The sequence below is a fragment of the Bactrocera neohumeralis genome, chromosome 6 (genome assembly GCF_024586455.1).
Source record: "Bactrocera neohumeralis isolate Rockhampton chromosome 6, APGP_CSIRO_Bneo_wtdbg2-racon-allhic-juicebox.fasta_v2, whole genome shotgun sequence".
Classification (NCBI taxonomy): Eukaryota; Metazoa; Arthropoda; class Insecta; order Diptera; family Tephritidae; genus Bactrocera; species Bactrocera neohumeralis.
In genome coordinates, this window is record NC_065923.1 from 68721176 (window position 1) to 68747301 (window position 26126).

General features: G+C 36.0%; 2 protein-coding genes across 2 annotated transcripts; one reads left to right on the forward strand and one right to left on the reverse strand.

The window, feature by feature from the left end:
• Window positions 1-246: 246 nt before the first annotated feature.
• LOC126763785 (uncharacterized) lies at window positions 247-5241 on the forward strand. Its single transcript, XM_050481594.1, is given in 4 exon segments — window positions 247-1090; window positions 3558-3931; window positions 3934-4227; window positions 4294-5241. Coding segments are annotated over 4 exon segments (1566 nt in total). The 5' UTR covers window positions 247-915; the 3' UTR covers window positions 5017-5241.
• A 7346-nt stretch (window positions 5242-12587) lies between these two features.
• LOC126762833 (uncharacterized) lies at window positions 12588-21610 on the reverse strand. The gene is made up of 4 exons (XM_050479874.1): window positions 21164-21610; window positions 17001-17404; window positions 13375-13609; window positions 12588-13181 (listed from the first exon to the last, which is right to left on the reverse strand). The coding sequence occupies exons 1-4, from the start codon at window positions 21387-21389 to the stop codon at window positions 12733-12735; spliced, it is 1314 nt and encodes a 437-aa protein (XP_050335831.1). The 5' UTR covers window positions 21390-21610; the 3' UTR covers window positions 12588-12732.
• Between the last annotated feature and the right edge of the window lie 4516 nt (window positions 21611-26126).

Here is a 26126-nt window from a genome sequence, read left to right on the forward strand (position 1 = left end):
ACGTTTGCTTTGTTGTTGACGTTACTTAATGGTTTCGTTCAGTTTCTGCTCGGCTATTGTTGCTGCCTGCTCGTACACATATGCACATGCTTTACCTCTCTTGTGTCCCGGCCACACTCTCGCCGCAACCACTTTGCAGCAGACAGCGACAAGCAATCGCTGCTGCCGCCCCGCTGTACACAAACACACACACGAGAAACTCAACCAACCGAACTCAGCCCAGTTTAGCTCAGCACAGCACATTTCGCATTCAGTTGCTCGTCTACCGTTGTAGCTGTTGCTCGCTTTTTTTCGTCGATTGCCTGCGTCGTCACAGCGCATACCTAAATACATATATACCTATTTCGTATTTGTACAGCGCGCATTGTTTGTGTGTGCGCGCCGCTACTTCAGTCATTTGTTATCGTTTGGCGCGTTGGTTCGTTTGTTCATTCCGCCATTTGTTGACCACAATTGCAAGTTGCTGTGCTGCGAAATTGCAGTTGCTACACCAGCGCGTTGCTGTTCGGTGATTTCATCATTGCTGGCTGCGTCATTTGTATCGAGCGCCTTGCGGAGACGTGTGTGTGCGCGGTGTGCGCTCTGTAAATAAAATTATACAGTGAATTGCTGCAACTGTTGCTACTAAGTGTTGACATATACATATAAGTATACAATTACAAAATATAATTTTTTGTAAAATAAAACGCATTCTTCTTTGGCGCGTTCTGGCAGTTTCATAAAACTTAACGCTTTGCCAGCATTTGTCCGCCGCGCGGTTGAAACGCGTCAGTCGCAAGTGTTTATTAGTGATTTTATTGCGCTTGTGTGCGCGTGTGTGTGTGTATATATTGCAAGCGCACATTGTATGTGAGATTTTATTGCATTGCCACAACAAAAACAACAAACTTTGTCGCAGCAAATTACCAAAGCAAAATGAGGCTGTCCACACCGAACGACTCCAAACCGGATAATTATCAAATTAACGCGAAAATCTGCCGTCTAGTCGAGCGCTACCCCTGCATGTACGATCGCTCGCATCCGCACTACCTGAAAAAGGATGTGGTCGATAAGGCGTGGGTGAAGATTTCCAAGGAAATGGATGACTCAAGTAAGTACATAAAAACATAAATAGCTATTTGCCTGCAAACGCGCATTTAAGCTAACAAACTTAAGCGCGTTTGCGTGCGCGAACGAACAGTAGCCAACACATTTGCATGAGTGCAATAAAAAAGCACCAACAACAATAGCAAAAATACTACACACTAGCCTGGCGCTCGCTTTGCTGCTCCCTGCTGGGCGAAAACCTTTTCCGCCTACTTGCAGCTGTCATGACGTGTTGTTTCGCCTTGCTGTTGGTTGACAACATGCGCTTGTTGTTGTTGTGGCCTTTGTTTTTTATGCCGCTTCATAACCACTGCTTGGTGCGGCAAAGCGCCGACAGTCACACAGTCAGCGTGTCAATTGCGCGCACTTTGTTGCCATTATTATGGCCGACGCGTGCGCGCGTTTTTGTCGCGACGTCAAAGCCGGCGTGGACGCTGGCGGCAGCGCTTGAATTTTGTCGTTGACAACCAGCCTAGCATACAGCGCTAATCAGCAATTTAATGCGCTGCCGAGTTATTGCTATCGTCATAACGCAGATTATAAATTTACATATATATTTTTTACAGTTGTTGTTATTGACCATTGCATTGTCGGCGCTAAAATGTGATGTGCCGTATTGTTATTCGTTAGCCGCTGCCGTCGCGTCGCTGCTTTGTTATTATTGCTTTTGCTTGTTTAAATTATGCTCGGACTCTTGCGCGCGCTTGTGCGCTCTATTTTTCGTTCACTCTCACAGTCTTTGTTTGCGCTCGCTCTGCTCTCAGCGCTTGTTTGTTTTTGCGCCACTTTCTGCTGAGCGCGCTCTGTTTTACTTTTTTCTGTTCGCTGTTTTTCCTTTATCGTTGTGTTTGTCTGTTCGTTCAGCCGTTGTTGGCGCTTTATGCTGTTGCCAACAATGACAATGAATAGCAGCGGGGGCAACATTTGTGCGGCGCTGCCGTGCAGCGGAAATGCCGGTGACTCGGTCACGTACACACATGCGCATGCAACATATACATACATATATAATATATTACTGTATATACATATGTATGTAAGTATACCGTCTCACAGCTGTGTGGTTTGCTTGCATTGCATTCGTGTGCTTTTCACTTTTGCCGAAGTGCAAATGTATCGTGGGGTTTGAATACTTTACTACGACGTAGCTAAATAAGTTGGTTGTTTTCCAGAAACACAACATTTTTAGTTTTTTACCTGAAATGAAGCAAAGTTGCAAAGTAATAATTCGTTTCAGAACCCTTCTCATACTTTAAAAGCGTTGGAGAAGCTCTTAAACTAATGTAAAGTCATTTTCTGAACAGAATTCTCTTCAGAAATCCTCTCACTTTGTAAAACCGTTAGAGAAGCTCCATAGTTTCTTATCCAAGTTCCTTAGCCCTCCTTTCCCTTCGACATAAGAGTTGGCTTATAAGAATGTTGAAACTTCCCGAAATATAAGAACTTTAAGGTTATCTTAGTTCCACCGTTTACTTCAGTAATCTTGTAATTTTTATAGAAACTTTGAAGATTCGTTGCTAGTATCGAAAAGTGTGGTTTGATATAACCTCATTCTTATTTCAGACTAGACTACTTATTATCCATGTAAGATCTGGAATGTAAGTCCTATCTGAGGCATAAGAACTCTGCGAACTCACATCATAGTGAAGTCAGCTTCTATTTTACGTTATAATAGTTCTATAAAAGACTGACATTTTCTTGTGATTATTTATAGAAATATTAAAGTTTCTTGGCTGATATCAGGAAGTTAGATAATGCTCTCTGATATGACCATATTCTTAATAAATGTCATATTCAGTTGCTAATCACCATCGAATCCAAATTTTACACCCGAGTCTCTACAATATGCCAACAAACCATTATCTCGTGGTTTGTCAACTTTCCGAACAGCAATTGGACACAGATTTAGTGGTTCTTGTACAAGAATAACGTCTGCTCAACAGTTTTTCATTGGGCTTCTTATATTCTGGTACCCAAAAAAACTAAGAGCAGTCTAAGTTGCTTTGCGAGGACTTTTAATCCAACATACTTAAGTGAGGAATCCGACTGGTCGATTATGATAAGAATTTAAAAATATATAAGTTTTCCTTTTGCCAGAATCACAGTTCTCGCTGAAATGCGAAAATCAGATTCTTTAGGTTTCGAAACAAGAGAGAGTGACCAAAATATTTTCTACGCTAGAACCATAGTCCTCGCTGAAACATAGTGGCTAAGGTGAAAAGTAGATTCCACCAAATTTCGAACCAGTATAAAGCAGGCTTTGACAGAGATAATTCACAGTTGCAGAGGGCAGCTGATGCTCTGAAATATATTATCTTTTCCGGCATACAGATTCACATTTCCTCCTGTCTTCGAACATTACCAATACTACGACGAGCTCTCACCTTCAAACTGCACACCACCCAAACTGTTCATCATCTACGTAGAGTCATATGCATTCAAACCGTACTAATATCTTTTTCTACTCCCTCTAGTTCCTTCTTGTAAAGAGCGCTGGCGCAACATACGTACCTCTTTTGCGCGTTCCATCAACGTCAACAAAATACCGTCCAGCGCGAATCGTACCAAACCATATTACCTACACGAAGAGCTACAGTTCCTTGCACGTCACATAACACCCGGCATACCGGTGTCGCGTCGTCCCAACTATTACACGTCGGCCGATGAGAAGAGCGAAATGATTGAGGTGCCCATTGGTGAGGAGTCCTTTGACGGCTTTGTCGCTATGGCGGCACAAGAGGAAGAGGAGGAGGAGGAACAGCAGCGCAACACTGACGAAGACGATTCACGTCAGGAACGTGCACCAAGCAGTAGCGGAGATGAGGCTACACAATCGGGCAAGGGGAACAACAAATGGTGCAGTGTCAGCAACAGTCAACGGATGAAATGCAAGCCGATGCGACGGAACGTAAATTACCAGTACAAAACTCGCCGCTGCCGCTGCTGTCGCAACATATGCAACAACAACAGCCTGTGTCACTGCCGCAACAACAGCAGCTGGTAGCGACACCGCCGATCGAAGCCATGGAAGTGGAGCGCGCTGTGGCCGAAGCGCCAGTGGTGCCACTCTATCCGTTCAAAAAGCGCCTGCGCACTGCCGAGTCAATGATGTGCGCCGAAGTGGAGCAGGAGCGCGATATCAAGGTGAGTTATAACTACTAACTTTATAAACTTCTTTTCAATAATATATAATTCATTTTTACCATACAGCCGCAACCCAGTGAACTCTGCACACCCGATCCCGACTTTGATGCCGCTTTTCTGCAAGGTTTGTTGCCCGAAATGAAGGCCATGGACTTCCGTCAAAAGATCATATTCAAGAAACGTATTTACGAAGTAATCGGTGAGATATTCGAGAGCACAGCACATGGCAGCAGCGCAGCACGTCGGCCGTCGCATTCAAATAGCACACATAACGGTAACATATCATTTGCCAGCAGCAATGGCACACCACTAAGCAATGGCTATACGAATGGCTACACATCGTGCAATAAACGACGCACTCCCACACCCAGACCGACACCGGCTACATCGCCTTCGGCTTCCGGCTATGCCTCGCCTTCAAATATGTTTAACACCGCGTCACCCACCGCTATGACTGTAGTTAATGCCGCGGACTTGGCGATATTACGTCGTCTCAGCACCTTGCTACAGAGTCCTGCAGTAGCGTCCAGCACTTCCGCTATGACCGCATTACCAAAGAATGTCGCTTCGATCTCCTCGACGGTGCGCCACTCTGCTAATACCCCACCAACAACGGCCGCGTCGCCGGCTAGTGCGCATCGTGGCGCTATGACGCGTTCCAGCGCCAATCTGCTGCGCACCAATATGATCAACGGCGCCACACCCTCCTCATCCACCACTTATGCCTCAGCCTCGTCCACACCAGCCGCCGCCAGTCATGCAGTCAAGCAGGAGCTGCTGGACGACTGAGCATCCATTCTACTTTAGTTACCATGTGTGTTTGACTAGTTCAACTGTTTTTAATGCTTTGGGTAAATTGTAGCTTTAGAGTGCTAGTGCTTAAGTTGTTTTAATTGAATTTAATTTTTGAGGTTTTTATTTAATTTTGTATGATAATATGTACCATATACATGTCTATTTCTAAGTGATCTATGTTCAGTTTTCATGAATAAATAAATTGTAAGCGAATTTGTACTTATTTGTTCGAATTATTATTGTAACGGTATGTAATGATTGTCTAAGATAATAACGTCTTCTCGGAAGGGACGAAGTTTTCACCGAAAGCCTGGGACTATCATTGAAACAGACTTTCGCTCGAAGTGCTTAGATTTGGTTTTAACCCTGATACCCTCATAAATACGAGGTCTCAAAATTGTTAAGCCGTTATAGAACAGCTCACTGTCTAATGTTTTGAGGAATATCGGATAAAAATTTTAGAACAAGTCGCTATCGCAATCAGTATAGAAACATACATATATAGTCAATAATTCGTATAAGAAGCGATCCACATTCCTATTGTGCTGCTCAGATTAACATCGCGGCGATCTTCGGATATTTCTGTGGAAAACTAATATTTTGGTCAACGCTCGAAATGCTACTTCATCTCAGGTTTTATGGGGATCCGCTTGAACAATTTGATAGAAGAACTTATTGTAACTTTTAAAGAAGACTTATGAAGACTAGCAATGATATGGACGTGGTAAGCCAAGGCAACTAAAAAATACTGAAATATTAATTTTTTTTAAATATTTTTAACTTCAAAACAGCTGGCAACCCTTTTTCTCTGAATGACTCACAAAACTTTTTGTCTTAAACTGCTTTCTGCACGCGCATATATGTACATATGTATATGCATGTATGTATCTTATAAATGTTGCAATGTTTTTATTTTTTTATTCAAATCAGGTGGCAACATCATACAAATTTATTTTGGCAATACATTTTTTATCAAAAACACCACAAATTTTATATTTTGAAATTTCTTTACTAAATATTTATTAGTATTTTTTGAAAGTGTGGCAACTCCACTGTCATTTACTAAAATTTGGGTTTTGAAAACAAATGCAAGTTTACACAGACATTTCAATGCGAAGCTGGTACACTTATTTTCAAATCAAGATATTTTTTAATAAAATAAATCAATCTGGCAACTCCATAAAACACTTTAAATTTTTATAATATTTAAAATTTTCATATATGCAAGTAAATTTAGATTTAAAACACTTTTAATTATAATCAGGTGGCAACTCCATACAACAATACTTATTTAAAACCAAAGAATTTTTCAAGCGTTTATTAATTTCTTGTTTAAAAATGAGTTACAAACCATTTAATTTTTAGATAGCAATATTTTGTGGTAAATCATACGAGTATTTCTAATAAAATAATTTTTATTTAAAGGTTGTATCACTTTTATTATTTTTTTTTTATTTTTTTTTTTATTTTTTTGTAATTTCGAATCAGATGGCAAAGTAATAAACTGTCATTTCTAAAATTTTCATAAAAGTACTATGTTTTTATTGACATTGTATGTATATTTTCAAATTTCTATACTAAATACGACCTATAATTTCAATTAGTGTGGCAACTCCATACCAGCATTTAATTTTTAAAATTTTCATAAAAATACTCTTACTCAAATTTAAAATTTTGAATGGCAAATGGCAGATGTCATTTTTAAAATTTTCATAAAAGTGTGGCAACTCCATACCAGCATTTACTGAAATTCGAATTTCGAAAATACATATGCATATTTCTACTCATATTCTGTTGCGAATTTGCAAATATAAATTTAAAATTATTTATTTATTTATAATCAGCTGGCAACTCCATAAAAAAATGTAAATGTAAATTTTTATAATATTTAAAGTTTTTGCAATTTCCGATTATTTGCTTAACTCTCGCTTTCATTTCAATAAAATATCAGTTATAAACAGATGCCAACTCTCCAAAATACAATAACTTAAAAAATAATCTTTTTTCACTTGTTATTCATTTCTTATTTATAAATTACTAAATATTTTTCTTCTTATTATTTATTATTTTTTTTATATAGTTTCTTAACTTACCGCTGTTTTATGGCTTCAATTTGAAAAGTAATATTATTTCATATCGGCAAATTGATCATTTCTTTGCCCGAACAACAACGCTGGTAAGTTGATCAATAAACGTAGCATACTTATAGGGAGCTCCATCAACTTCAGAATACAAAAGAATTCTCAGCAGCGAAGTATCTCTTCATTAGTATAAACAAACTACATATACTTGTGTGTGTGTTTGTATGTATCGACTTTAAATTCTTCTGAGGAGCATTAAAGATATTAATATGAACTCTCACATGCAATAAATAAAAAAATTTGCATTTTACGAATATTTTTTCTCTCATGACATACATATTTTATATTTCATTGTTTTACAAGCTTTAATTGCAAACCCAAATATATATACAATCATGTACACAATTTCATTAGTTACATTACCGCCAATGTCACATAAAAGAGAATGAGAGTAAACTTGCTATGAAGCTCAAATGGCCAACTCACGTGCTTATACAAAAAATAACAACAAACTAGTCAAGCAAAGTCTATCTCAGCTGCCCTCACGCATACCCAAATGCAAGGGAGAAAGAGAGAGAGAGAGATCACGTCTTTTCTTATATCTCCAACCATTGAATAGCGTAAGATGGCGGCCAGATAGTTGTCTCACGAACAGGTTTCCATTACGCACTCTACCAATAATGATCACGTATATAATCTTGCATGATCAAAAGCAGCTACCCAGCAAGAAAATTTAACAGGTAACTAACAACTATAGCTAGTGTACTTCGACACACTTTTTTTAAGAATTCGTCATATATAAATCGTGATCCATTTCGAGGTTCCCTACTTTTTTTTTTTAAAGAAAAATTATAGAAACTTCAAATTTAATGGGGAATGTTTATTATCATTCAAACGAAATTCTTTGGCTTTTATGTTTTGAAGATTATCTCTTTCAAATCTTGGCCGCGGCTACGTCTCAGATGGTCCATCCGTTTAGTTAAATTTTCGACAACTCGTTCGAGCATTTCAACTGGTAACTGGCAAATGAAACGCGTGAGGTTATGCTTCAAGGCTTAAGACGAATCGGGATTGTTCGCATAGACTTTAGACTTTATATATCTTTACAGGAAAAAGTCTAACACTGTGATATCACACGATAAAAAATTTTCGTATTTTTTGAAGCACCCTAATAAACATTGATTAATCTTTGACCAAAATATTTATTATTAGTGTTTTAATAATATTTTTTATTCAAATCAATTATTTCAGTACAAAACATAATGTTAATTGCTTTTTATTATCAACCATAATGACGAAGCTATACGATATTTCTTCGAAGCTTGGAAGACCTGGAACAGAGTCCATTAGGGGAACTCTCATATCTTCAGCTCTTTTAATTGCCTGTACTGATTATTATTTCTTAATAAAATGTGGGATCTCATGTACATAAATACATGCAATGATGTAAAAATCAAAATCGTAATCGTACGTGCTTTAGCTTTTTTATAACTACCTCCAGATTCCGTTAGGCATAGGTGCCGTATGTATGCATCCGCTCACAATTTCATACAATGTATTTTTAGATTAATAAATGAGGAATGCTCCGCGACCTTGGGTTTATTGTACTTATACAATACAATTTTTATATTAATCATTATTTATTGGAAAATACTGTGTGTTGAGTACACCGCCTACCTACCTTCCGTGGAAGAGCGTAGACTTAGTCGTTCGTTGAAAGAAACTGAGGTTGCCACAGAAAATCTTGACAATGAACATTCCCTTGATGAACTACTGCGCCTCATGCAAGATATGACCCGAGTTATACATGAAATAACCGAGTTTAAAAATGATTACTGTGCATGTTGTCTACATCCAAATAGAAGCCGGTAAACGACGTAGTTACCATTAAGAAATAACAAGAAGTCTGACAATGAGTTAACATAATAATAAGTCACCTGTATGGACCCGGTAATAACATTAGCAGTAACTGAACTTTAACAGGATTTTTACAGTGAACCAAAAAATTATATCTATGAATTGCACATACTGATTGTCATTTATTTAATAAATTATTGAAAATAATATAATAGAAATATTTTTCTTTATTTACTGAAACTGCTTACTTAAATTCTAAGAAATACTGATATTATCGCAACGCCTTTACAAAATAGATGAAATTCATTTGGAATCCTTAACTTTAACTTTGTACTTTGTGGTTGGGGCCTCGCTCTTTAACAGGTTAAATTACATAGCTCCTAAGTCTAGTCAATACATTAAATTAAAAAAAAGGACACATTGATCATGGCCGGAAAAATGCTTAAGATGAGCTTAGGTGTTCGGCATCTGAATCAGGTGTGTTCGGTTTTTCTAGTGAATTCGCAAAACATCTGCTTCAATTGAAAACACAAATGGTGGCGTGATATGAACAGACACGCAATGTGTTCACAGATCGTTGGCTAATCCGGCTCGAATGACGCTTAATTGAGAACCTTAGCACATAGCATGAACCGAATTTCCGAGAGCCATATTATTTAGTAAAGGAAATGGAATTTTTAAGACCTTATGTACTTAACGAAGGCCAAAATTAAAAGGTTGAAAATTAAGAAGCCAGCTCAACTGAAGTGGAAGCAAATGAAGTAGAAACGTTAGCCGGTATTGTCAGAATAAATGAGAATGGCAACTCTGGAGCTAGGGAAAATGGAGATCTTGGCTAATAGCGTGATTTTAAGAAGAACATTTTTTTTTCTTTTTCTAAAAATATTTGCTTTACTGATTTGATTTTGTTTGTTTTGAAGGATATATGCAGTTTTCAACACCCAAAAGTGAACATTACAGACTCTATGAGGTGTTATACATACATATACATATGTACATATATACATATATAGTAAACTTCCGTTGTAAGTTAAGGTACATGCAAAAGCATAGATACATATAAGGTGCGTTCCAAAGAAAACCGGACTTAAAAAAAAACAGAACAAATGGTTTTTCGGCAAAATCAATTTATTTTATTCAAAATAGTCTCCTTCTGCTTCAATACAGCTTTTTGCATGGTTCAATAATTTTTCATGGTCCCACGGTAGTTGGCGCAGATTATGGGTTCTCCCTTTTTATGGATTGGGCATAGCACACTTAAATTCCAATCGTTGGGCATGCTTTCGTCCGACCATATTTTGCAAAGAAGCTGATGCATGCTCCTTATCAGTTCTTCGTCGCCTTGTTTGAATAGCTCGGCCGGCAATCCATCGGCCCCCGCTGCTTTGTTGTTCTTCAGACGGGTAATTGCTATTCGAACTTCTTCATGGTCGGACAATGGAACGTCTGCTACATCGTCATCGATTGGGGAATCGGGTTCGCCTTCTCCTGGCGTTGTACTTTCACTGCCATTCAGTAGGCTGGAGAAGTGTATCCTCCATAACACACACACTCGTCAGAATTGAGACTTGGTCACTGGAGTCTGGTGCTTCACTTTCATTAGACAAAACACATATCCTTCATGTATGTAGGAAGCAAAATTGCAACGGTATTTCACTAACCCACAACCAAACTAACATCGAATGTAAAACACAGCTGAAAATACTAGGATTAATTTTTGACTCTAATTATAATTTTAATGCTCACTGTAAATATGTCAGAAACTCGTTAATGTCACGATTAAATATTGTTAAATGTCTCTCGTCTAAGCATTCATTTATTCATCCGAACACACTAGTCAATGTTGTTGAATGAATCTCTTCTCGTTGTTCTTCGTCTTTTCCGGTCCGGTCCGGAATGTTCGGTCCCTTAATTGGGAAGGTACCGCTGCCCAGCTGGTTGATGTCCTCGTTAGAGTGAAGGCTGACATCACCGCGGTCTAAGAAATGCTATGGACGGGACAAGGACTGAAACGAGTAGGTGCTTGTGGCATTTACTACAGTGGCCATATAAAGGGGCGCAAATTTGGAGTGAGATTCGTGGTGGGCATCAAAGCGAGGTTCTTCAGCATATCTCTGATTTGCGCCCACGCCCCTGCAGAAGAGAAGGACGATGTGACCAAAGATGCCTTTTATGAGCTCTTGAGAGCTGCCCCCGTCATGATATCAAAATTGTGCTTAGCGACTATAACGCCAGAATGGGCAGGGAAGGTATCTTCGCTACATCAAACTACCTGTCTGTCGAATGACAATTACCCGTCTGTAGGACGATAAAGCGGCGGGGCCGATGGTTTGCCGGCCGAGCTACTCAAACGCGGCGGTGAAGAACTGATAAGGCATGTATCAGTAAATTATGGTCGGACGAAAGCATGCCCAACGATTGGAATTTAAGTGTGCTCTGGCCAATCGACAAAAAGGGGAACCCACAATCTGCGCCAAATACCGTGGGATAAGTCTCGTCAATATCAACAACAACGAACGATGTTTGCGCCCGTAAAGAAGAAGAAGAAGATCCATATATCCTTTTTTTAATTTAATGTTGTGGAATACTTTGCTCTGCACTTCAACTAGCGCGCAATCTAGTTTATAGTTTTCGTCACAACTGGTATAGCCCATATATATTTTGATCATCTCTTCATGTGCTAATAATACGTTGATATAAAAAATACGTGTAAGTGCCTTTAACATTTTATAGCGGTAAGTATGGTTTACTTTCATCAGCGATCCCTATTTTGTACTCATTTTAGAAAATAGAGGCGAGTCAACCTTTTTAGAGAAATAAGAGAAATGGAAACCCATTGGGTTATTGAAGTTATATGGACTTGAGGTTGAGCGATTGAGTAGTTCTTGAATTGGCCCCAAATCCATTGACTCGAAACCATTTTTTGTAATGTTTGCTTATGGCAGGCAGATTTTGGTTTAACTAGATAACGAAGTATTAAGTAGTTGTTCTAGCTTTCGAATTTCGGTCACACAACTATCTACGAATATTCAGTTCATTAACTGAAGTAATTAAAGATTAAATGATTGCTTTTGCTGTTCTTTATGATGCTGCCATCGCCATCTGCCATCATAATTTTGTGATCGTTTATCCCGACACCGAGTAGGTCTTAAGATATGGCGGCCCATCATTCAATTTTGTTCCCGGGTTCTATATAGTCCTTTTGTATCATACTACTTCCCATATACCACAGTTTCATCAAGATATCTCAATTTTTACTCAAGTTACAGCTTGCACGGATGGACAAACAGGCACAAAGATTTCAACTTTTCTTGTCATCCTGATCATTTATATATATACATATATAACTCTCTATCTATACTATAATACTCTGTAGCAACTGGTTGCAAGAGTAAGAGAATGTAATAGAAGATAGTAGACGGAAATCAGAAGTTAAACACCGTGATCATTCAAGCAAATTCGCCATTAATTAGCCAAATTCATTCATCAGGCCCGCTTGAAAAGAAACGCTCTAACAGTCTAATAAGGAACAACGTACTTCGAAAAGGGTTCAAACTGAATTTCGTCTAGTTTGTAAAGGCGTTACGATATTATCAGTATTTCTTAGAATTTAAATAAGCAAATGAGTTTCAGTAAATAAAGAAAAATATTTCAAATATATTATTTATATGTATATGTGTCATTCATAGATAAAATTTTGTGGATCACTAATGTTATTACCGGGTCCATCCGGGTTACTTATTATAGTTTTACTTCATTCTCATAGTTCTGGTTAATTCTTAATGGTAACTTCGTCATTTACCAGCTGCGGTTTTGATGTAGAGAACATGTCTGCGTTATTACATTTATTCATTCTTTTCTGAATGTTTTCCTGCAAAGTACGGAGTCCTTGTTCGTCTATTTTGTCCACTAGATACTTTATCTCATTTTGCATGTAATCATTGCCATCCCCGCTTGCACTACTTTTCATTCCGCTGATTTCGTGTACAACTTGCAACACGCTAATGTGGCATAGACTCTGCTCTCTTTGGGTCATATCTTGCATGTAGCATCGTAGACTTTCAAAAAATTGTTTATTGCGGAGGTCTTTATTTTCTGCGGCAACCGAGATTTCTTTACATTGACCTTTACGACCACGCTGTTTCTTGTCGGCCTCTACGGCACGTAGATATGCGATGTACTCAGCACGCAGTTTTTCCCAACGAGCCTTGCATTGAGACACTGAAATCAGTAAGCAAATCAAGAAGAGTAAAATTATTGCAAACCACAAAAATTGTTAACTGTCGTTGCACCGTAGCTATAATCCCCTACACAAATAAAAAAGCTGTATGCTTCGATCTGAACAATTATCTCAGATATTGTACCGTTGTAGTTACCATGGTGTACTTGGCTTTCCGCTTTTTGTCAAACTCACCTGACTTCCCCAACAAGTCCGCAATCGTGCGCCATGCCTCATCTGTAGCCTTTTTCTGACCGTAACCCTTGTGTCCTTCGTCGTACAGCTGCGGATGCTGCTCCACCAAATTACATAACTTTTTATCTTCTTTTAAAGTCTTTTTGTTCTTTATATCCGTACGTGCTCTTCCATAAGGCTTATAATGTTTAGAAAGCTGCTTCATCCTACAAGTGTTTGAATCCATGCTACGGCTCTTTTACTCTTAAAGTTTTCTTGAAATTTTCAAATTGTAGTTTTTAAATTTTTTTAAAATATTTCTCGTAAAATTTTTTCTAATTTGTTGTATTCTAGAGATTTTTTTCATTTATTTCATTAGTTCATTATGTCTTTGCTATACGTGTTCAACTGGCTAAACGGTCAAGTCCACAGTGTTATTTATAGTTTTCGCTACAATTGTTTAATTTGTAATTTATCGAATCCGTCGGGTGCGGTTTTCATGCTATGTATAATATACATACATATGTTGTAATTTGATAAGAAACTATATAAGAATTCATACGTGACTTTTTGTTTGAATTCACATGCTCAAGGAATTTTTATACTATAGACAAAAGTAAGTTTAGTCATCAATAGCTATTAGGGTAAACCATTCCTATTTCACCAGCGATTAATGATTTATATATAGTTGCGTTCCAAAAAAAAACAAAAACAAAAACAGAAACTAAGTGCCTAAAAGTAAAATGTGCTGTTTGGGTTCGAAACTCTGATATTTTATGGACTTGAGGTTGAGCGATTGGATAACCATCTTCCACTAACTCGATACCACTATTTGCAATAATTGTTGGTGTGTTTTGGATGATTATTTATCTATTCGTATAAGTACTTGTCGTTTAGTAACACGTTTCAAGAAATATTGGTTAATCGAAAAAGTCTTTTCGTATTTCTAATCAAATTTCAACTTATTTTTTTATATTTATAACAATTTTTAATGAACCAAATATATGTACAATTTTCGTCAATCACTTTTTGCCATTTTTCCGCAAGAGGCATTTCTCCATCAGTGTAAAACTTTTCTAATTTCTCTGCGAAAAACTGCGACAAGTAATTTTCACAGGCTTCTCTTGAAGTCAACTTTACTCCAATAATGAATTCTACATTGACCGATACAAATAGTAGTCCGTTGGCGCAAGATCAGGGCTATATGCTGGATGCATCAAAATTTCCCAGCCAAGCTCTCCCAGTTTTTGCCGAGTCATCAAAGATGTGTGCGGCCCTGATGGAAGACGGAGCTCTTTTGTTGATCAGTTCTGACCGTTTTTTTCGATTGCTGAAGCAATCAGTTTTTGACAGTAAAATGTAGAATTAATGCCACCAAAACCTTGAAAAGGCTGGCTACACTTTTTTTAATGATTCAAAACCGTTTGATGATGAATGTTAAGTTCCCTGGCGATGTCATGGCTACTTTTGTGACAGTCTGGTCAATATTTTCCATAATTTCATCGACTTTTCCAACGATAGATCGACCAGAGCGAGGTACATCGTTCACATTGAAATTTCCAAAACGGTAGTGAGCGAACCATTGTTGTACTACACGAACACGAACTGTAAACTTCGCAAATTTCATTGGTGGCTTGCGTGGCATTCTTCCCTTTTGTTTTACAAAAAATTTCAAAATATAGTGAATTTCTTCATTATTTTCACTCATTTTTGAACAGCTGTAACTTTTCTCAACTTCCCCTTATTTAATTTTTTTTTGGTTTAATGGACCTTAAAATCTCATCTTTCCAACACACAATGTGATTAGCAGCACAGGAGATATAGATAGGAAATTTCTCTGATTGACTTGGGCCACGATTGTGAATGATGAAACACATAGTTTGATTTACTATAAAAATGGTCTACTATGATTTTTCGATTGAGTTAAGCGTTTTCGAGATATTCATCGCCAAACATCAATGCATATTAGGGTGGATCAAATAAAATTTATTTTTTTTTTCGTTTGTTACTCGGAAAAATAGGTTCCTAGACACCTCTAAGAAAACCTCTCCAAAAATCTATTCATAATAATTTTTTTTCATTGAGTTATAAAATTCATAAGAAAAAAAGAATTTTTCCAAAAATAGTCAAATTTCAACCGTTAATATCTTTTAAACGGTTGGGTTTACAAAAAAAAATCATAAGAGACCATATTTTAGAGCATTCAATTTCCTACAAAACCTAATTAACAAAATATTTTTTCAAGTAGTTGGAAGCGAGATATAAATTTTTCTATCTGATAATAAGAAAAAATAGAAAACCGTTAGGCGGAGGACCTTCCCGTTACAATTAAAAACTCATATTTGGAGAGGCTTTCTTAGAGGTGTCTAGGAACCTATTTTTGCGAGTACCAATTGAAAAAAAAAAAAAAATTTTTTTTTGAATCACCCTAATATACATATATTATAAAGCCTCTGACTTTCACTTTTGTGTGTTAATACATATATCCTTTTCAGGTCTATACCTTCATGAAATTAAAGGCAAATTAGTAATGCAAATATTTTTTGAAACAAATTTATTTATAAGTGAAAAGCAGAATTTCACAAAGCGTTGTTGGTTTTTGTTGTTGACTGATGTTAACTCATAATGCTTAAAATATCGGGTGATTTTTTAAGAGCTTGATAACTTTAAAAAAAAAAAAAACGCATAAAATTTGCAAAATCTCATCGGTTCTTTATTTGAAACGTTAGATTGGTGTATGACATTTACTTTTTGAAGATAATTTCATTTAAATGTTGACCGCGGCTGCGTCTTAGGTGGTCCATATAGCCCGAATTTCTTCGGAAATGTTGTCTTCCAAAGCTGGAATAGTTGCTGGCTTATTTCGCGCCATCTTGTTCACATGTCAACCAAGTTCAGTTCTTCCATTTTGGCAACAAAAGTTTGTTAGCATCGAACGATAGCGATCGCCATTTTTTCCAACAGCATCTTTGAAAAAATACGGTCCAATGATTCCACCAGCGTACAAACCACACCAAACAGTGCATTTTTCGGGATGCATGGGCAGTTCTTGAACGGCTTCTGGTTGCTCTTCACCCCAAATGCGCCAATTTTGCTTATTTACGTAGCCATTCAACCAGAAATGAGCCTCATCGCTGAACAAAATTTGTCGATAAAAAAGCGGATTTTCTGCCAACTTTTCTAGGGCCCATTCACTGAAAATTCGACGTGCCCAAAATTGGTAAGACGCAGCCGCGGTCAACATTTAAATGAAATTATCTTCAAAAAGTAAATGTCATGAACCAATCTACGTTTCAAATAAAGAACCGATGAGATTTTCAGTTAATCTTAAAATTCACCCGATATAACGAAATTCCCAACTAAATTGGATTCGATATAAAGTTGGACAACGCTGTTGAGTTTCTCTGCTGAGGTTATTTATACGCACTGACGCACTTTATGATGTATTTGGAGGTCTGAAATAATATGCTTTTTTTTTAAGACCTTAAGGCATTAAGTATATCATAGGAAATACTTACTTTTGTACGTTTATTATTGGTGTTAATTTTGAATACAGTTAAATTTCAGTGTTAAATTACTACAATTGTTAGTACAGATCCCAAGGTGAACAAAGGTTATAAATGTATATGTAATACGTTAAAGAGTCATAGCGATAATTCTGGTTCCTCCTTGAATGCCTGCACTGGTAGCTGTTGCATGGGCGCAGACAATTCGTTGTCATGATTAGTTTTTGTAGCAACAATTTGTCTAAGTTTATGCTCAATGATTAGCTCCAAATCTCGTAATCTTTGTTCGTCCATATTGTCAATTAGACACATCGCTAATGAATAAGTTTCGTTGTTTTTGTTTGCGCTAGCTTCTGAGTTATTAATCCTATTATTTTGTCTATTATTTTGTGTAACTTCTTTTGGTAAGTTAGATTTTAAAAATTCCATCTCCTTTGCTAAATAGTACTGCCTACCACGGTTCTTTCCACGCTTTGTTTTGTAGGCGTCAATGGAGCGTGCGTAGGCGGCGCGTATATTTCGCCAGCGTTCCTTGCATTCAGGCACTAAAACAAAGAGCGAAAATAAATATTATTTTAGAAAGTATGAATTCTTTGTACATCAAGAATTTTCCAAAAATATTTAATTTACTTCCAAAATTTTTATAATATCTTAAAAATATTTTAAATAGAAAACTTCCATTTTAAGTTAAGGTACATACAGAAGTATATATGTATATGCATATGTATATACATGCTTATATATTTATGCATGTTAAAGGCGGCCAAACTGTGATACCCTTCTTCTTTGAGTTGGCACGTGGCACGTTTGCTGAAATGACGCCACTAATTTGTATTGCAAATTCACTGACGGTTTTGTGAAACCACCAAAAGTACTAAACTCACCTGGCTTCCCCCACATTTGGCTTATTTTTCTCCAAGCTTGATCTACAGCATTTGTTTTCCCATAAAGAATATGATCCCTGTCGTACAGCTGAGGATGCTGCTTTACTAAGTTAGCGAGTATTTTATTTTCTTCGCGATTATGGTTGCGTTGGCCGCTATTACGACTCATTTCATCACAATTTCAACTGGCTTTGACACTAATTAAGCGTGGTTAATAAACTTTTTGCAAATGTATTGTCTCAAGTCTTCGTATTTTTATAGGTGTGCACTACTCCACGGCCAACAGAAAACTGAGCTATGTATAATAATAACGCAAGATCACTCAAGTTATGATATGAATCACCTAGGCTCGCAGCAGTGGCTAGCCCGTAGCCGCTAGCTAATAAGAGAATTTAGCTACGTAGCACAAAATATCACGTAGAAGACGTGACACACAAGTATGATTGTTTTTACATTTTCTAAGAAAATTTAGGACAATATTTTTTTTATAATATCAGAAAGCAGATATTTTAGCGCGTTCATATTTTTCCAATGATCTAATGCTTTATTTCTACTAGAGAATTTAAAATTAAAAAATAGATTTCATTTCCGATATTAAGTCCAAATTTGGCGAAAAAAAATAATTTGCATGGCACAGTGGTCCAATCCGCACAATTTCTTTGCAGAAACTAACATTGTTTTGAAAAATAATTCTTGTCAAATTTCAGGAAGATATTATTAACAATAAAACCATGCCAGGACTTGATTTTTGAACGATCAGCTTGTCTGATCATAAAAATATTAGTTTACGCCAAATTTCTTTTAAAAAATATTTACAAAAAAGGTCTTGAAGAAATTAACAATGAAAAACAGGAAAAACTGGGGTACATTAATTTTAAGTTTAAATTTTGAGTTTATGTAAAGAATTGGAGAATACAAGGTTGAATATATTTCTATTACCTATAACTTTGCCCTATAAAGTTTTTCCATAGGACCAGCAGTTTTGGCGGAAATGGACATAAAACGTTTTAAACTCTTAAAAATTCAATCACTCACCTCACCTTCCTAGACTTCGTTTCGACCTCGGCTCACTCATGAATTATATTAAACTTAATTCGCCGACGGGCTACTATATTTTCCTATTCTAAATGTTCCCAAGATACGTTTATGCTAGGGGAAGGTATGACCTGAAGTTAGTTGTTATTTTTAAAAGTAGGCCAATGAAGTGCAAGTCTGGTGCACTCAGCATTTTTATAAGGTATTCCTATTAAATTTAATGGAAGTGGCAAATTTGTTATCATATATATCCCGTTAGAAGCAATCGAAATCAAACATGTAATTTTTCAGTGTACTGCGAAAGAAGAAAGGGCAAAATATGTACACCTTTGTATACTTCTTCTTCTTCTTTACTGGCGTAGATACCGCTTGCGCGATTATAGCCGAGTTAACAACAACGAGCCAGTTTTTTCTTCTTTTCGCCAATCGGAGATACCAAGCGAAGCCAGCTCCTTCTCCACCTGGTCCTTCCAACGGAGTGGAGGTCAAATAGCCAACGCAAATGCTTACACAAAAAATTAGCAACAAATTAGTAATGAAATTTCTACCTCAGCTGCACACATGCGCATCAAAAACTAGAGAAAAAGAGAAAGAGGGAGATTATACGTCTTTTCTTAGAGATCCACCCATTGGATAGTGCAAAATGGCGGCCAGATAGTTGTCTCACGAACAAGTTTGCGGCACGCACCAATAATGATCACGCTACTTATATACCCTCGGAAGATCGAACACAGCCACCCAGCAAGAAAATTCAACGGGTAAATAACCACTATAGCTTCTACACACAATGTTTTTTTTAAGAATCATCAATCCATTTCGACGTTCACTATTATTTTTAAGGCAAATCACAGAAACTTCATATTTAAGGTTAACGGTTACGTTCTCACCGGCATCATTTTTTAAGATATATGGACCTTTTACGAATATTCAGTTCATTAATAGAAGTAATTTATTAAGGGAATACTTTTTCTGTACTTTATGATGCCGCCATCGTCTGTGTTCATAATTTTGTGATCGTGTATCCCCATACATTTATTGGTGCTTGGTTTGTACACCGAAAAGTGGAAGAATCAGGTGGAATTTAGAATGGTGCTTTATGGAAAGTAGGCGTGGTTCTGGTCCGATTTAGCTTATTTTGCACTGGAGTAAGAAGGATATGTTAATAAGATGTACCACAGTTAGTTGATGTCGGTCGAGTAAGTCTTGATATGGTGGTGCCACGCCCAACATCCAATTTTGTTCCCGGCTCCTATATAGTACTTTTGTATTGGGAGGATATATTTATTGATTTATCGCGCGATTTTTTTTTTTAATTCTAGCTCTATATAACCCCTTAAGCAGTTTCGTGAAATAAAAAAAATATTTCAAATATTTGAAAAGATTTATTGAAGAAATGTAAATAAATATGTGCCATTCATAGATAAAATTTCTTGGATGACTGTAAAAATAATGTTAAAGTTCAGTTACCGCTAATGTTATTACCGGGTCCATCCTTATTATAGTTTTAATTCATTGAAACAGTTCTGGTTAATTCTTGATTGTAACTTCGTCGTCTACCGGCTAAAATTTGGATGTAGACAACATCCACAGTAATAATTTTTATTTTTTCTTTCCTGAATGATTTTTTTTAATGAACGACTAAGTCTACGCTGTTCCTTATCGGCATCAAGGGAACGTAGGTAGGCGATGTACTCAGAACGCAGTGTTTCCCAACGAGCTTTGCATTGAGACACTGAAAGAAGTAAGCAAATTAGAAAGCAAAAATTATTGCCAACCAGAGAAATTTTTAACTGCCGTTGAACCAAAACTATATTTCCGCAAAAAAGTTCAAAAAAATCTGCATACAAGCACTTGATTTTGATCGACCTTAAACAATAATTTATGCTGAATTACTTGAAGATATCTCGTCAAAAGGGAAGTTTTCCATACATCCGATCTTGATCTTGATTCCGCTCGTTCGGCTTGTATGGCAGCTATATGTATAATATTGTGATCCGATATCGGTGGTGCCGACAAATTGGCAGCTTCTTAAAGATAAAAGGACGTATGTATGCACAATTTCAGAACGATATCTGAAGAACTGACCTATTGGTTCGCGTATATCCTGACAGACGAATAGTCAGACGGGCATAACTTGAACGACTCAGCTCGTCACGCTTATTACTTATATACTAAATATATTTATAGGGTCTCCCACGCTTCCCTTTGGGTGCTACAAACTTCATGCCAAACTTAATATTCCCACTTCTGGGTATACAAATCCTATGAAAGAGTCAAAACCACTTCAAAGCAACCTAAAAGTATGCAATAATATTCGATAAAGAATAGAATTGGTCTTGTATAAATCGAAGTAAAACTTTTGTTCCGGAATTGTGTCAAACTCACCTGACTTCCCCAACGATTCCGCAATCGTGTGCCATGCCTCATCTGTAGTCTTTTTCTGACCATAACCCTTGTGTTCTTTGTCGTACAGCTGCGGATGCTGCTTCACCAAATTACATAATTTTTTATCTTCTTTCAAAGCTTTTTTGTTCTTTATATCCGTACGTGCTCTTCTATAAGGCTTATAATGTTCAGAAGGCTGCTTCAACCTACAAGCGTTTGAATCCATGCTACGGCTCTTTTACTCTTAAAGTTTTCTTGAAATTTTCAAATTGTAGTTTTTGAAACTTTTTTAAATATTTCTCGTAAACTTTTTTCAAATTTGTTGTATTCTAGAGATTCCGGTTATTTATTCCATTAGATCGGTTTTGCTTCGCTATACGTGTTTAACTGTACTGTAATGTCTAGTCCACAGTGTTATTTATAACATTCGCCACAATTATTTAACTTGTAATTTATCGAATCCGTCGGGTGCGGTTTATTTTACATATATGTTTTGTTCTCCGTACTTTATAATAAAGCAAAATACTGGAATCCTGATTGCAATTCTATTGAACGTATATACTTTAATACCGACAATGAATTGCTTCGTGCCAGCTTGAGACAACTGCGGCATATACATATATACATGCATATGTTTATATATTATATATATTTGTGTATATATATAATATATTTATATGATATAATTTGATAAGAAACTATATAAGAATTCATTCGTGACTTTTTGTTTGAATTCACATGCTCAAGGAATTATTATACTTCAGACATAAATAAGTTTAGTCATCAATAGCTGTTAGGGTAAACCATTCATATTTCACCAGCGATTAATGATTTATATATGTACTATATATTTGCGTTCCACAAAAAAAAAAAAAAAAAAACAAAAACAGAAACTAAGAGAAAATAAAAAGTCGAAACTCGGAACTCGGAATTTAGTACCATCATAATACCAACAATAGTAGTACCGTTTTCTAACGGCTTTAAATAGCTTATAATTAAATTCCTTCATTAGCCTCCAACAAAAATATTTTAGTACTAAAAATGAAATTTACAACAAATCATTGCAATAAAAACCGTTCCAAAATAGTACTATATTTAGAGTTTTAATTAAGAGATTCATACTCTACATATTTTTATACATCATTCATACAAAATTTAGTAGTACTCTACAACACTTTTTAACGAAAAAAATTTTTTAGTACTAAATTCTTTAATTGCTTTATATAATCCAAATTCTGGTAAGGTTTACTTTAAAAATTCTGTCTGTGCCAAATATCACTTCAAAATAAACATTTCTGAAGCACGATTTTTACGATAAGTAAAATTATTCAACGCAGAAGTTCCATTAAATTTTGTGCGCGGGATCAAATTGTCAAACCGACGATCAATAAGTCAATAAAAATAGAAATTGATGCTTGAGAATTAGAATTAACAGTCAGAGCTTCTACTGGCAACGTTGGAATATCGAAAGAATCAGTGAAAACACTTTTTGAAACATCATTGGGGCTTAAGAAAGATTGGTTCCAAAATCTCTCAACTGTTTCTAAAAACAGCGTCGCGTTAACGTCTGTTTAACAATGTTTTCCGACTACCAGAATGTCAAGAAACGTATTATTATTAACGATGTGTTTCGGATCTATGCTTACGACTTGGAAACAGACCGAAGCCGACAAAAATGAGCCGAAGCCGAATAAACCACGTCAAAGCAAGTCTTACTGCTTTTTGCTCATAGAAGTACATATGTATATTATATATATACTTATATAATCATATAACAGAATGCAGCTTATCATTGTACATACGTGATATAGTACCCTATTATAGCGTTTTGTGTGCTGATATGCACAGCACTTTCAGAATTTATATTTCAACTCAGTCAAACGGAATGAACGCGACATTCGTTTGTCGGCTGAGCGGTCGCTGAAGGCTTAACAGCTTATATTTGCCGGCTCAGAATTTTCTTATAAGTAAATGTGGGTTATTAGAAAATTTTAAAGAAGGCACGTAGTATTTTCTCACATTTCTCACAGCGAGTGTATTACATGCCAGAAGAAATGCCGCGACCGAATTTAAGTCCGAGTGAATCAGACCAATTTTGGATATCATGTTTTCACGTGAAGCGTGTTACAGTGAGAACTTTCTGCATCGACCGCAACAAATGGAAATCAGAAAGCGCGAGGTTTGTGTTATAAGGCAGATGAGGCAAAAATTCCAAACCGCTGTTTTTCCAAATAGTTTTGAAACCTTCTTTCTACATCAGGTCGAGCGTTGATACGATGGAAAAAATATTACCTTATTTGTAGTTGCACTGTTTGGCCATTTTTTAGACAATCCCTTACTTCCATTCGGTAAATTATTGTCGGTAGCGTTCTCCTTTAATGGCTTCAGCCACTTTTAAAAGGCCGATGCAGTACGACCATCTGATCTCATCAAATATTGAGCATTACCGTGACGAGTACTCGGTTTTTCCGTCAATTTGGTTAGGTTTCACACATGATTTTTTGCATTTAGAGTTGTCCTAATTTATCCAGTTTTCAACACCAGACTAAATCCGATGCAAAAGCGACTATTTCAACAATTAAATACTATTTTGAGCACCCTAATCTCTACCTTAATTCTATTTTTGAAAATCTTTGAATGGCTCTAAACCTCAAATATTTTTGTTATGTATTATTAGTAGTTTTAGTTTTGCCCGCCAGTGTATTTACGAGTATTTATAAATAAGGTCTTAATCAGCTTAAACAATTTCAGAAAGCATATAGTATACTTTTAGGGTGCTACGAATTGAGTAAGCTGCTAAATGAGCAAATGTCTGCTCAGTAGGTTAATACTGTAAGCATTTTTTGTGCTTGGACACAAACATAACGGATCGTATTCTTCTTCTGTACTGATGTAGACACCGCTTACGCGGTTATAGGCGGGTTAACAACAGCGCCAATTCGAGATTCCAAGCGAAGCCAGTTCCATCGTCAACTGATCTTTCCGACGGAATGGTGGTCTTCTTTTTCCTCTGATTCTCTCTGAATGGCGCGGAGAAGTCTTTATCGATCCTAACGCAGCCTTTTTTTTACTCAACACCAGCTTACTCAGCCGTATTAGCTTTGCAAGGATACCAAGTTCAGTTATTGCGGCATAGAGCCAGTTCCTTTTCGCAACGCACGAACAACTGTATATCTTTGTGTCTACGGATAAAATGAGCAAAATCGATTGAACGATATTAGCTTTTTAAAATAACCGTGTGATCTTACCGCATAATGAAACTCAAATAGCATAGTTTTTAGCTAATAATGCTAAAAGTAGATAAAATCGGGTAAAATTTCCCTTAGCCCCATATACCTAACGTAAGATTTTCGACCTTCTGTTTGGCTTTATACCATATGTATATAGGTCAATATGTTTGTATTATCTTAATGAATTCCTGTGTGAGATTTTTCAGTTATTTGTACCGAAAATTGTTAAATTGGGGCATTGCTTATCAACCCTAGCCAATATACATATATCTAATATTAAAAATTTTCAAACTTCACGTAGACTTTAATTTTTTTTTCGCTCCATCTATGGGTTTTTTTTTTAATGAAACTCTTTCCGCACATTCTCTAGATGATACACCAAAAACGGATGAAGTATGAAAATTACATAATTTTAGTTAAATTTATAAAAAAAATAGAGATTTCAATAAATACATAAAGCCTTAAAACTGTTTAAAAAAATCTGAAAATTTTTGCGTAAGAAATGTTGATTGAAAATTACGGTTGCTTTCAATTTTAAGTCGATATAAAATGCTCTTCTTAATTTTTTAAATAAAAAACCTTAAAAAAAGCAATGTGTTCGCGACCTAAGGAGGTAAGTACCTTCTAAATCATCAAAGAAAAAGTCGTTTCTAGAAGATAAAAATAAATAAAAAGCAAAAGCCAAAAAAACAAAATATATTTGAATTATTCATCTAAATTTTGAGGCTATCTGGAAAAGGTATTCATACAAAGGTGTTAGATCATTCCATTAACTGAAACTTATACCATGTAACTTTTTTCTATAAGACTTGTGGTATTGCCGGAAGTTTAAGTAAACAATCTTTAACGCTAAAAAATTCAACCACAACCTCCGCTTTCTCTTCACAACCTCAGTTCACACGTAACTTATTTTTCCCTTTATTTTATCTTGCGTTTTCAATGGCTTGCAACCTACTATGATTTCTTTAACTTTCAAAAATTATCTACCTTTGTCTAGTGTGCGAGTTATCTTCAAATAAATTGCGTGGAATTATGTGCCCGACTAGAGTGGAGGAATGCCAAAGATAAAATCAATAAATACAGAGTTCAGAGTTCCTTTCTGCAGCAAGTGATTTCCGACTTACCAGCCAGTAATATCAATAAAACGATTTTTTTTTTTAATTTTCAATTGGTATATATTTAGTTAATTTATTTATTAAACCTTTGATTGATTACATATATGGTTGTTAAATATAAACAAACGCAAGCAAATGCAAATGTACCATAGTATTATATCATAAATGGGTAAATAAGTAATAACGTATGTATATGTGTAATATAATTTAGTTTAGTAAAATATATTTATATATATATATAGTATTATATAATGTATAGATGTAATTAAAAATATATTTATTATGCATAAATTTATGTATATTCAATATAATCGTATAAACTTTTCACAAAATATTCAAATATTTCAAATTTCATACAGGCTAAGTTTTCAACTTGCGCATAGATTTTCATTTAATTAAAATTATCTTTATATATTAGCATATTTTTATTAATTTTTACGTTGGTTTTACTTTTAATAAGTTTTTCTTTTAATAAGCACATTTAACGCCGCTTGTATGCTGCCATGGAAAGTTAGCATGCCTTTAGGTTACGTATACGCGCTGGCGCACCGCAATACGCAACAATTTGCGCGATTCGTTTCGTTGACGGGTTTGTTGTTTGTGTAGTTAATATATATA

Coding starts and splice junctions, on each gene's coding strand:
- LOC126762833 (XM_050479874.1), bottom strand. CDS start 21,389: ATGGATTCAAACGCTTGTAGGTTGAAGCAGCCTTCTGAACATTATAAG. Junction 17,405..21,163: donor GGAATCGTTGGGGAAGTCAG/GTGAGTTTGACA, acceptor TCTTTGTTTTAG/TGCCTGAATGCAAGGAACGC. Junction 13,610..17,000: donor AGGAACCAGAATTATCGCTA/TGACTCTTTAAC, acceptor TAAGAGTAAAAG/AGCCGTAGCATGGATTCAAA.